Source organism: Chaetura pelagica, unplaced genomic scaffold (assembly GCF_000747805.2).
Source record: "Chaetura pelagica isolate M959 unplaced genomic scaffold, ChaPel_1.0 scaffold76, whole genome shotgun sequence".
In the NCBI taxonomy this organism is placed as follows: domain Eukaryota; kingdom Metazoa; phylum Chordata; class Aves; order Apodiformes; family Apodidae; genus Chaetura; species Chaetura pelagica.
Window position 1 is genome coordinate 7,883,030 of NW_009970723.1, and position 13,569 is coordinate 7,896,598.

The 13,569-nt window shown below is 41.4% G+C and overlaps 1 protein-coding gene across 1 annotated transcript in view; it reads left to right on the forward strand.

Annotated features, from left to right (window-relative positions):
• NDUFAF6 (NADH dehydrogenase (ubiquinone) complex I, assembly factor 6) overlaps positions 1–13,237 on the forward strand; it is a 23,293-nt gene extending 10,056 nt beyond the window's left edge. The window contains exons 5-9 of the mRNA XM_010006509.1: positions 604–706; positions 6,461–6,594; positions 8,342–8,443; positions 12,534–12,590; positions 13,098–13,237. Of these exons, the coding sequence (XP_010004811.1) occupies positions 604–706; positions 6,461–6,594; positions 8,342–8,443; positions 12,534–12,590; positions 13,098–13,226 (525 nt within the window). The 3' untranslated portion in view covers positions 13,227–13,237. The remainder of the gene's footprint in view (positions 1–603; positions 707–6,460; positions 6,595–8,341; positions 8,444–12,533; positions 12,591–13,097) is intronic.
• Positions 13,238–13,569: the final 332 nt, after the last annotated feature.

The following is a 13,569-nucleotide window of genomic DNA, read 5'->3' on the forward strand; positions in this document are numbered from 1 at the left end:
TAAAGTTACACCGTGCAAAAACTGTTGTCAGTTACTCATGGAGTGTCATTGCTATGAAAGGTTTCAGAGCTTTTTAATCTTAAGACTGGTATGTTTTAACCCCATAAGCCACTAGGACAGGAGGAATGATGGAGAATTTAATATTTTGGGGGTGTATTTGCATATGACTTTGAAACTCGTGTATTTGATGTATTGATTTTTGTGCATGTTTTCAAAGATACATTCCTATTTATCTTAATTTCTCCGTGCTTCAGACGCAAATTAAGAATTAAAGTTGGCAACCCTGTAGTGTAAGAATAGGATATGATATTTTGTTATGGCTGCATCTTTTTTATGAAAAATTCTGATTTCTTAGTTTTGCAAAAGGTTATATTTGCTTCAGAGACCAGACTTGGCTGCAGTTGCATGTGGGTATTTCTTTTCTTTCTATAAGCTTTAATGACTGCTTCTATTGGAGTTCATACTTTATTTCTACCTGTTGATTTTGTCTTTTTTTTTTTTTTTTTTTTCCTAATAGTGGATTCGGCTGACAACTGTAATAATAAACTTTTACAGATGCCAGTTATATTTACCTTTTACTGAAGTTTTGTGTTGATATTCCAGGAGAAGAATTTGGATGATAAGGCGTACCGCAACATCCAGGAGCTTGAAGCATATGCTGAGAATACTCAGAGTGCTCTCTTGTACCTCACCTTGGAAATGCTGGGTAGGTGTTTTCCCATTTTTAGGTTTTGTTGATGACTTGTGAGTATAGGGGCAATATTTATTGATGTTTCAAAAAGCCCGCTCTTCTTCCACTGGAGTTTAGTTTCAGTAGAAGTTTTCTTCTTAAGTTATCTTTTGAATGCTCAACCATAAATTTGCCATCTTACTGCACCCATCTTACAACTATGTACTTTCCTTAGAAGCTGCTCACTGGAAAGCTCATTGAAGTGCAGTTTCCTACAGCTCCCTTCTTTGTTACTTTGTTTTTTCTTGCTCCTATTAGAGTGATTGTTGTGGTTTGGGCCCAACACGACAACAAAGGAACAGCCCCATGGCTGCTCGCTCAACTGCCCCCCCAGACACACACTCTGGGATGAGGAGGGCAAAGCTCCTGGGTCGAGACAAAGGACAAGGAGGGTTCTTCACCGATTAAGGTCCCAGGCAAAACAGACTCAACTTGGGGGAAAAAAAAAAATGTTCCCCCGCCCCTCCCTTCTTCCCAGGCCCAAATCACTTTGTTCCCGGTTTCTCTCCCTCCTTCCCCTCAGCGGCACAGGGGGACAGGGGATGGGGTTTAGAGTCAGTTCACAGGCTGGTGGTTCTTGCTGCTCCTTCCTCCTCAGGAAGAAGGATTCCTTACAATCGTCCCCTGCTTCCCCATGGGGTCCCTCCCATGGGAGAGAATCCTTCATGAACCTCTCCTTCATGAGTCCTTCCCAGGAGCTGCAGTCCCTCAGGAGCAATCTGCTCCAGCGTGGCCTTCTCAGAGTCACAGGCCGCTTTGGGAACAACCACCTCCTCTGGCACCGGGGTCTTCCAAATCTGTGTAATCAGAGTCCACAGGCAGCAAATCCTCTGGCCACGAAATCCAAGTTCAGCCCTCCTGATGCCTTCAAGGAATGTTCCCTGACCACGTTCTTCCATGAGTAGAGGGGGACAGCCTGCCATCTCACCATGGGTTGCAGGGAAACCTCTACTTGGGCACCTTCTTACTGAGAAGGCTGAGGTTCTCAATGATGACTTTGCTTCAGTCTTCTCTGGCAAGTGCTCCAGCCTCAACACAAATGCCACAGAAGGTGAAAGCAGGGACTAGGAGAGTGAATTACCCCGCACTGTAGGAGTAAAGCAGGTTTGTGATCATCTGAAGAACCTGAAGGTGCATAAATCTATGGGACCTGATGGGGTCCATCCATGAGTCCTGAGGGAGCTGGTGGATGAAATAGCTAAGCTTCTGTCCATCATATTTGAGAGGTCAAGGCAGTCTGGTGAGATTCCCACTGATTGGAGAAAAGGGGAGAAAGGAAGACCCAGGGAACTACAGGCCAGTCAGTCTTACCTCTGTGCCTGGCAAGGTCATGGAGCAGATCCTCCTGGAAAGTGTGCTAAGGCACATGGAAAATAAAGACGTGATTTGTGACAGCCAACATGGCTTCACTAAGGGCAAGTCATGCCTGACCAATCTGGTGGCCTTCTGCAACAAGGCTACAAGAGATGGTGGATGGTGGCAGAGCAACTGACATATCTACCTGGATTTGTGCAAGGCCTTTGACACTGTCCCACATGACATCCTGGTCTCCAAACTGACAAGGCATGGATTTGACAGATGGACCACTCGGTGGATAAGAGATTGGCTGGGTGGCTCCACCCAGAGAGTTGTGGTCAATGGTTCAATGTCCAAATGGAGGCAGGAGACAAGTGGTGTCCATCAGGGGTCAGTACTGGAACCAGTGAAGTTTAACATCTTTGTTGGAGACATGGACAGTGGGATTGAGTGTATCCTCAGCAAGTTTGCTGATGATACCAAGCTGTGTGGTGTGGTTCACACCCAAGAGGGAAGGAACACCATCCAGAGGGACCTTGACAGACTGCAGAGGTGGGCCAGTGCCAACTTGATGAAGTTCAACAAAGCCAAGTGCAAGGTCCTGTACCTGGGTCAGCACAACCCCAGGCACAAATACAGGCTGGGGGAGGAATGGCTCCCATTCCAGGAGAGCAGTCCTGAGGAGAAAGACTTTGGGGTGGTAGTAGATGAGAAGCTCAACATGAGCTACCAGCAAGGGCTGGAACCCAGAGAGCCAACTGCATCCTGGGCTGCATCAAAAGAAGTGTGGCCAGCAGGGCCAGGGAGGTGATTTTGCCCCTCTAATCTTGTCTGGTCAGACCCCACCTGGAATACTGCATACGGTTCTGGTGCCCTCAGCACAGGAAAGATATGGACCTGTTGGAGAGGGTCCAGAGAAGGGCCACCAAGATGATCCAAGGCCTGGAGCACCTCTGCTATGAAGACAGGCTGAGAGAGTTGAAGCTGTTCAGCCTAGAGAAGAGAAGGCTCTGGGGAGACCTTACAGTGGCCTTCCAGTCTGTGAAGGGGGCTAAAGGAAAGCTGGGGAGGGGCTTTTCATGCAAGCAGAGTGACAGGACAAGGGGTAATGGTTTTAAACTGAGAGGGGAAATTTAGGTTGGATATTAGGAAGCAATTCTTCTCTATAAGGTTGGTGAGGAACTGGAATGGGTTGCCCAGGGAGGTTGTTGATGCCCCATCCCTGGAGGTTTTTAAGGCCAGGCTGGATGAGGTTTTGTGCAACCTGATGCACAAAATGGTGCAATCACAATAGTGATGGGGTTCCCTGCTCATGGCCGGGGGGATTGGAACTTGATGATCTTTAATGTCCCTTTCAACCTTAATGATTCTACGATTCTTCCCCTTCTTCCTCACCAACCACCAGCACTGCTTTCATCCTCTAGCACAGCTCTTCTCCCCTAAGTGCTTTTCTGCTCAGGTGTTGGATCGGTTCTTTTGTATGTTAATGGCAGAGGCACATCTGTTGTCCCTCTGATTGCTCTTTGGCTGGGTTTGGAGCAAGGGGAGGTTCTCAGCTTCTTACTCTGGAGCCACTCCTGCTGCACTTCCCCTGCTACCAAAAGACCCATCAAACCAAAGTAGAACAGTGATAAATTCAGCTCTTCACCATATATTCACTTGGGCAGTGAATCTGGTACACCCAGTATCATTTGCAGGTGTCAGTTAGTCTCACTGGTCTGCAACTCTTGTATCCTCATTTCTTTTTTTGTACAGTGCTGCTTCTGTTAAAACTTTTGTGAATTTTAATTTCCATTTTCCTTTAAATTTTCAGTATATCCTGGGTCAGTCCTGTGAAAACATTATGGCTTTATGATGAGTCTAAGCTAACCTTGTGTGGTCTTGCTGTGAAGAGCAGTGGTGCTGCTCTGCCTCACTTATCTCCCTCTTCTTTCAGTTCTCACAATTGTGTGACCATGCAGTAACTGAAGTTAGTTTTCCATTGCTCTGTTGATCTGATTCAGTTTGCCATGACAGCACAAGGGAAGTGGCAGAAACATAGGTCCAGGGGGGAAGCACAGGACTATTCTGTTTGGCTTTAGCACACTGCTGAATCAGCTGCAGCTCATCATGAAACTATGTTGTAAGCATTAATACTTGTCAGGAGTCTCACAGTTGAATGATTTTTACAGCAGAAAAAACAGTTCTTGGAATACTGTTATCCTGGGAGAGGACATGCCAATGAAAATGAGTTTGTGTACTGATACCTGAATACGTGCTGCTCTGTGAAGTATACCTGTTGCAGAAACTGCAACAAGCTAAGAGGCATTTTGTTCCTGAATGTACAAGTTGATGAATTTGCCTGCTGCTTTGCAGATCTGAGATAACAGAATTGTAGAATGGTTTGGTTTGGAAGGGACCTTAAAGATCACCTAGTTTCCAACCCCCCTGCCATGGGCAGGGGCACCTTCCACTGGTGCAGGTTGCTCAAAACCTGCTTCACTTCCAGGGGAAAGCTTCCACATCTTCTCTGGGCAACCTGTTCCAGTGTCTCACCACCCTCATAGTGAAGAATTTCTTCCTAATATCTGACCTAAATCTACCCTCTTGCAGTTCAAAACCATAACCCCTCGTCCTATCGCTACAAACACTTGTGAAAAGCCCCTCCCCAGCTTTCCTGTAGGCCCCTTCAGGTACTGGAAGGCTGCTATGAGGCCTCCCTGGAGCCTTCTCGTCTCCAGGCTAAACAACCCTAACTCTATCAGCCTGTTTTCACAGCAGAGATCTCTGATCATCATCAGCCCTCTGAACTCGCCTCCATGTCCTTCCTGTGTTGGGGATTCCATAACTGGACACAGTACTCCAGGTGGGGTCTCAAAAGAGGAAAGTAAAGGAGGAGAATCAGCTCCCTCGCCCTGCTGGCCATGCATCTTTTGATGCAACCCAGGATATGGTTGGCTTTTTGGGCTGCAAGCACACATTGCTGACTCAGATTGAGCTTCTCATCAACCAACACCCCCAAGTCATTCTCCTCACAGCAGTTCTGAATCCATTCTCCAGCCAACCTGTATTTGTTCTTGGGATTTCCCTGACCCACATGCAGGACCTCATACTTGGCCTTACTTGAACGATCAGGAGGTTGGCATGGGTCAAATGGGACTGGTCTGAGTACCTACCCTTGAGGAACATCACTCATCACTGGTCTCCATTTGGACATTGAGCCGTTGACCAAAACTTTTGAGTGTGACCATCCAGCCAATTCCTTACCCACTATCCATCAAATCCATATTTTTCCAGTTTAGAGATCAGGATGTTGTGTGGGGACAGTGTTGGACACTTTGCACAAGTCCAAGTAAATTATGTCAGTTGCTCTCCCCTTATCCACCAGTGCTGTGACCCCATCATGAAAGGCCACCAAATTTGTAAGGTGAGACTTGCCCTTGGCAAAGCCATGTTGGTTGCCACCAACCACCTCCTCATTTTCCACGTGCCTTCAGGAGGATCTGCTCCATGGTCTTGCCAGGCACAGAGGTGAGACATAGACCCTTTTTGAAAATGGGTTGTGTTTCCCCTTTTCAGTGGGAACTTCACCAGACTGCCATGACTTTTCAAATATGATGGAAAGTGGCTTTGCAAGTTCATCTGCCAGTTCCCTCAGGTGCTGCAGATGGATGTAATCAGATCCCATGGACTTGTGCATTTTCATGGTCTTCCTGCCTTTTCATGATCTTCCTTCTCACAGTCCCTACCTTTGCCTCCTGCAACTTTGGTGGTGTGGCCAGAGGCCTTGTCAATGAAGGCTGAGACAAAAAAGTCATTGAATGCCTCAGCCTTCTCCATATTCCATGTGACCAGATTTCCTGTGTCCTTCTGGAGAGGGCCCACATTTTCCTTAGTCTTTCTTTTATCATTGACACAACTATAGAAGCTTTTCTTGATACTGTTGGTGTCCCTGGTCAGATTTAATTCTATCTGGGTTTTAGCTTTCTTAACCTGAGTCCTCGCTGCTTGGACAACTTCTTTGGGCTCCTCCCAGGCTTCCACACTTTGTTTTTACATCTAAGTTGTCCAAGAGCTCCTTTTTCATTCGTGCAGGTCACCTGGCATTTTTGACTGCCTTCCTCTTTCTTGGGATTTGTTGCTCCTGGACTTGGAGGAGGTCATCCTTGAATACTGACCCAGCTCTCTTGGGCTCCTCTCCCCTCCAGGGCTTTATCCCATGGTACCTACCAGGCATATCCCTGAAGAGGTCAAAGCCTGCCCTCCTGAAGTCTGGGGTAGTGAGTTTGCACACAATGAGATGAGATCTTAAGGCAATTTATGAATGTAGACAGTTCTATCATGTACCAATGTACTTAGCTTTCCTTAAATATGACTGTGATACACATCAGGGGAGACTGTTAACTGTCAAAAGGCCTCACACTGTTTCTAAACGTATTATTTCTGTCATTTTAGGTGTGAGGGACATCCATGCTGACCATGCAGCCAGTCACATTGGGAAAGCCAAAGGCATAGTTACCTGTTTAAGAGCAACTCCATATCATAGTACAAGGCAAAAAGTTTTTCTTCCCATGGACATTTGTATGTTGGTAAGAGAAGCAAATTGTCTGAAGTTGAACAGTATAGTGTTTCTAACTGTGTTTCTCAATGCTAGATACCAGAAACAGACCACCTTTTTTATTTATTTTAACTCTTTCTGCAGTGGCTTTAGTAACATGCAACTGTCATAGTTTTATATCCTTTGGGAGGTGAGATGAGTGTCATGAAACCCTAAGGGTTCTCTTTTTTTCATTTTTAATTTTTAATTAAATGTAGCAAAATGTTAACTTTCAGGAATTTTTCTATTAATGTGTAGAAAAACACTTATGGAATGGGGCCTAGGTTTTTGCTGGGCTTTTTTTTTTAAAATTTATTTTCCTACACCTATAAAAGAAGCACTGTGAGAAATTTTAGTTCTGAGCAACATTCTTGGGTTTCTCTCTACTACTCTTCTCATAAATATGCTAATGGTTTTGGTGGGTTTTTTTGTTTGGTTTTGGGTTGTTTTGTTTGATAGCTATAAGCATACATTCCATGCATTGCTGTAGGGGGTGGTATCGTCCTCCAATTTAAAATGTGCACCTGATTTGCATTGGAATTTAGCAGATCTTGCAATCTTAAATTTTTTCATGAATGTTCTCTGGCTAGATTGCATTGCAGCTGTTATTCCTTCATTTCCAGTATTTATTTTTAAATGTTAAGGCTGTTCTTTTTAGACTTAACCAAAATGTATGTAAGACAGTCATGTTACTGTTTTCTGAATATCAGTTCAATTAAATGGAAAGTTTTTATGTGAAGTTTAGTAATTTAGGTAGTTGTAAAAAACACAGGTGCTAATGTAGGTCAGGGTTATAAGACTCTAGAAAGGAGCTGCACCCTACTTTCAGCCCTTCTGGGACTAGGTGGTGTGGGAGGCCTTCCAGGTTTTTAGCTTTTCAGACATAGCCTGGAAATTCACAGTCATTCCTTGCCATGGAAGGTGTTTTACAGTAAAACTGTAAGAACAGCTTGTAGCCCTTCTGTGCAGGCTGAGCATCCTGTAAGCATTTCAGCTGCTGGCAAGTAGTACCGAGTTCTGCTGAAGTCTCTCTGTGAAGCCTTCCTGCCCACCTTGACACAGCTTTTCACAGTCTGAGTGGTGCTGAGAAGAGCAGGCAGCTGGTGCAGTCCTGAATATACCATTTTATGTCTTAGATTAGTCACTAGAGTCAACAAATAAGTTTGGGGTTGTTTTTTTTTAATTTTGGGGTGCAGATTTTTGGTGGTTTTATTTTTTTGTTTGGTTCAGATAGGGTTTTCTCTGTGTTGGGTTTTTGTTTGTTTGGAGTTTTTTTGGTTTGTTTTGTTTTGTTTTTGCAAGCCTGGTGGTGCACACCCATCCAAAGGTAATGACTTACTTCATAAGCCAGCATGGCTTCTGTGCTAGCTGTTACTGGCTTTCTTCTACTTAATATCAATTTTTGGCTTATGGATTGAAAAAATTGGCATCTAAACTGATCTGAATTCCCCAAACTTTAAAATCTGACTTCATTATCTAACTGACCACAAAGTCTTTAAGGATAAAATTCACACAGAGACTTTGTTCTCTTTGTTCTCTTGAATTGTTTTCGAAATGACTATCAAAAAAAAAGGTGTGTGTGTGGGGAATTAAGAAAAAAGGGGGCAGTGGTAAAATATTTAGGCTGATTCAGTTTTGTGTCATTGGTTTTGTTGCTGGGACAGGTTTTTGAGAAGCTAAAATGGAAAGTTGATACTTACTGAGGATTTTTCTTTTTGATTTTTTCTTCCCGTGTCTAGCATGGAGTTTCACAAGAGGATTTCATAAGAGGCAAGCAAGAGAAAAATGTGAGAGATGTAATTTATGACATTGCCAGCCAGGCCCATATTCATCTAGAACATGTGAGATTCCTTCCTTTTTATTTATTTAAATAATATAATTTATGCTAATCTTCACAAGGCATTGTGCACGTGTTCTTAGAAGGCTTACAGCTGCATACTTGATTTAAAATATTTTACCCTTAATTACTTTGAGAGTTTACATTTAAAAAAACCCAACAAACCAAGACAAAAAAAAACTTTAAATATTACAACTAATTCTGCATGAATATTATTTTTATCTGTATGTACAGGATGCAGTTTACTCACAGCCAGTTTCAATTGCATATATGTAAATGCTGCCTGAAAACCTTATTACTGGGAAAGAGACTCGAAGCAGACTTTGATAAATGCAAATATGTGCCAGCATGGGATCAGCACCATAGAAAGCACTTTTGCATATGGTACTTCACAGCACAGTGGAATAGCTGCTAGGAAAGCAGAGAATGTTGCCTTTAACTGCTGGTTAGTGTGTGTGGGAGGGAAGGATTCTTTCCCTGACACGACCAGCCATGCTCAAAGCTATGTTGAGAGAGGTGCTTTCTGTTCTGGCTTTTTTCTTTTTTTTTCTGGCTCACAGCCAAGTGAATTAGGAAGGACTTCATTTACTTGGATCAGTGGAAAATGAGTCCTGAAGAACTGCAGGGTCCTACTCTGTTTTTCTTTTATGCTCTTTGGCTGTGCTCTGAATTGCTTGTTGGTACCTCATTCATAAGCAAAAGAATGTTCCATCAGCAGTGCTGTGTCTGCCTTGATCTGGAAAATAAAGCTTGCGAGCAGCACTGTAAAGAGTTTCTTATGTCTACAAGTACATGTGTGCATGTACTTTTGAGTATTGCACCCAATACTTCCAATCAAGGTAGTCTAAAAAGATGCCACTTCAAAGTGAAGAAATGCCAGATTTATCTTCATTTACACCATGAGCATAATCCTGAATTAAAGCATTACCCGTGATCATAGAATTTTATGCGGTAGAGACAGGAGAGTCCTTCTTCATTTTTCTGATGGCAAAATGAAGCATCCCTTGTTTTTTTCAGTCAGTGATTTGTAAGTTGATTAATGTTCTTATTTTTTGTTAATAATATTTACCCTTGGGCTTTATTTTCAACACAGACTATAATTTGCATTTGATTCAGGTTGCAGAAACAAAGAAAGTGCAAGGTCAAAACTGTCCACTATATTTTTATCAAGCTGATATATTTTTCTTTTTTTTATTTGCCACCCTTCAACCCATAATGCAGAGTATATAAACCATGGACTTTCGTTGCATTAGTGGCTTACAAAAATACCATGTGCCTAGCCTGAAATGCCTCATATCAGGGTTGAGAGGCATGGAAAACTAGCAATGTGTATTTACTATCCAGCTGTTTAAAATTTGGTTGCTGGTATTGCATGGAAACCTTGGGACAGAAGCAGGGAGAGAATTCAGTTCTTCAGAGCCTTTCAGACAATCTGAAATTCTTTGTGCACTAGTCCCCTGGCTCCCAACATGCCAACCAGCTTCTGAAGAGAACAGCCAGAACCTTAGTTCCTCCCTCCTTCCTTCCCACTCCATTCCTAGAGCCCTGGCCATGTTATGCTCTGGGAGGGTCCTACTGAATATACACAGTGTGATCATGTAATTGGAGAATATCTAGAAAAGTATAAAAGCAAGGACACTAGGTTAGAGGAGCAGTAGCATTTTATTACACTGAATATTGATCTTGGCACACCTCTCCCTCCTTTTTTTTTTTTTTTTTTTTTTTTTTTTTTTTAATGCATGAGTTATATCATCTTAATTTAAAAAAAACAACATCCTCTCTGAATACTTGCTTTGAGCCTCCATCATCATCAGTGACAGCGCAGAATCTCTAGAGTGTTCAAATCACTTGAATTGGCAATAAATGGCAGTAATAATAAAGTCTTAGCCTCCTTGATAATCAGATCATCTTTGCTAATGCAAGGATAAAGATACTTTCTCCCCTAATGGATGAAATGGGCTTTTGCCGGCAACATTTGCTTGGTATTTCAAGACTTTGGGTGACTGTAAAGGGCTGGTGCCTTTAAATGCATCTGTTCTCATCTTAATTTAAAAAAAACAACATCCTCTCTGAATACTTGCTTTGAGCCTCCATCATCATCAGTGACAGCGCAGAATCTCTAGAGTGTTCAAATCACTTGAATTGGCAATAAATGGCAGTAATAATAAAGTCTTAGCCTCCTTGATAATCAGATCATCTTTGCTAATGCAAGGATAAAGATACTTTCTCCCCTAATGGATGAAATGGGCTTTTGCCGGCAACATTTGCTTGGTATTTCAAGACTTTGGGTGACTGTAAAGGGCTGGTGCCTTTAAATGCATCTGTTCTATATAAAATCACTGAGTTGTTTTGCCTGAGGGTCTTTTCAGCCACTTACCCTCTGTTTTAGTTGGAATTATGGAATAGGGTAAAGTTTAAACCTGCAGAGAGGTTTCAACAATCTCAGCATTTATTACACAAACCACATAAACCCACATATTTGGGAGGATGAGGGTAACAGTTACCAGCCCCATTTCACAGTCAGAGGAAACATAATCCTCAAATGCTAAATGCACTCCCAGCTATATTATATGAAGCACATTGTAGTAATGAGGCACTTAATCTTGGGAGAGGTTTCCAGTGTGGTCAGCTCTTCCTGATACTGCGACTGATGACCAGCAGAGGGCAAAATAAGGCAATGAAGATTGTCGTTTTCTTTAAGGATTGTTTTATCAGAATAAAAACATATAATAAAAGTGCTCTCTCAGCCCCACAGTGATGCTTTTGAAAGCCTGGGAATACATTTACGTGTTCGCCGCTTACTCTTAAAGCATTCCCTCCCCCATTCCTTTTTAAAACAAAGGTCTCCTTTTTGCTTTTTTTCCATTTATCTTAATTATTCTAGATCATTATGGACTCAATTTACCAAAGAAGATAACATGTAAACCATTCTGGGTTAAGAAGGTCAAGCAAGGTTACCTTCTTTTTTCATCTTACAATTAATAATAGTAAGAGCTTTAGATCAGGGAAGAGCATTTTTCTTTTTATACACACACACACACACACACACACACATTATTACATCTCAAAGTTTTAAAGTAATTTGCCTTCTGAAAAGATTCAATGTTTTTCCCTCCTAAAGCTTTGGCCTGATTTTTTCAGTTTTCTGGAAAGATCCTCGGAAAACTAACAAACTCATGCATGCTCATCTGTATTCATGAAGGATGTGTTTGTTTGGTTTTTTTAACCTGTAGGAAAAGGCAAAATGAGGAAGGATTTATATATCTTTTAAAATATATTTATATATATTTATAAATAAGCATTATAGGAAGATTTACTTCAGCTCTCTTAGATGTACCTGAGTGGTACATGGGCTTGAATAGTAGATTTGATTCAGCCATGGCTCAGGCTCAGTTTATACATAGATAATGAGGACCTAAGGCATCAGGATCCTTTCAGAGTCCCATAAATGCACATGGAGCATAACTGGACTTCTGGGACTGATGGGAACAATGGATCAAAAAGATGCACTTAGAAAAATGCATTTCTGGTCTTCCATCATTCCTGTCTCTTGGGAAGAGTTGTTTGGCAGGGGAAAAAGTATTAAACCATGTATATTAAATCAGATAAAACTTGCAACTTTGTGGGAACAAAGGATGCTAATTTATATTAATTTATTATGTGTAAGCTCTAAGGTTATCAAAACATGTAAGAATTTTAGCAGGCCTCTCTTGGTATTACAAACTTTCTGTGTAATTCAAAGGATCATAGAATCATGGAATGGTTTGGTTTGGAACGGATCTAGAGAATTATCTAGTTCCAACCTCCCTGCATGGGCACGGGCACTTCCCCCTAAACCAGGTTGCTCAGGGCCCCATCCAGATTACTTTTGTGTACAGTGAGGGATGGTGCTGGCTTGCACATCATGAAAAATTACAGTTTCAAGATGTCAAAGTAAAAAGGGACACAAAGCTCATAACACAATCTATTGGCTCTAACCATTATAATATATAGTATAACACGTTTAATCCAAAATGTTAAGTTCTTCTGATAAGTATGTTTCTTTTTTCTTGTTTGTTTGTTTTTTTCTCCCACCTTACCCCATTTACTTTCAGGCTAGATCTTTCAGTAAGAAAGTTCCTGTGAAGGCATTCCCTGCTTTCTTCTGTACGGTGGGTGTGATATCATGCAATCTTTAAGTGATGGGCTCATTTCTGTCCTAATATATGTGTGAATAGTAGAGTATCACATTAAGCATGGTTAATTAATGCTTCATGTGTCTATTTTGAGAGTATTTAATACCTAAAATTTGTGAAAGTGTGTGCCTGGTTGTGGAATATCATAGTTTTGATCAACACTTCTAATCCTTTCTCTTTAACTAAATTTTGCCCAAGATTTCTGTATATTTATAGACCATCATTCTAATGCAGGGGCCCAAAATCTTGTCTGTATTTATAATTTGCTGTTTGGTCTAGTAAAAGATAAAACTTCTTACCACAAAACCTGCCTTTTTTATATCCTTCGAATGTGATGGTTATGCTACCACTTAATAATATTAACAGGCAAACTGTCAAGCCTTTTTTGCAGTTTCTCATCCAATGACATGTATTATTTTTTAAACTTAATGCCCAATTATTTGTGTGCACTGTATAGACTAAACTTTTTTTCTTCTTTTCTAGGTTGCTTTAGATGATTATTTACGTAATTTACAAAAAATGGACTTCAATATATTTCATCCAAGCTTACAAAAGAAGAATACATTATTACCGTTGCGCTTATATATTAGATCTTGGAAAAAAACATATTAAAGTTTTTTTAAGCATGGGTTCAGAGTGATGAGGGTTTTTTTTAATGTCTTAACTTGATGGGATTATTAAGTGTCTAACTTCACACTTCTGCAGTTTATGGGAAATAGCAGATGCACATGAAATTGAGCTGTCAGCTTGCTGGCAGTAGTTGTTTGTTCTTGGAATATTAGGCTGATATCTCTGCTCCACATGTCTGCCAAGTCCTACGTCCTTGTCTAAGATCACTTTTCTTGTCCTTCCTGTAATAACAGCAATATGATAAAATTTCTCTTGGACAAATTCTATTCTAATGGATACTTCTGACAGTTCTACACTTTACTGAAAAAAGAAAAAGAAAACAAAA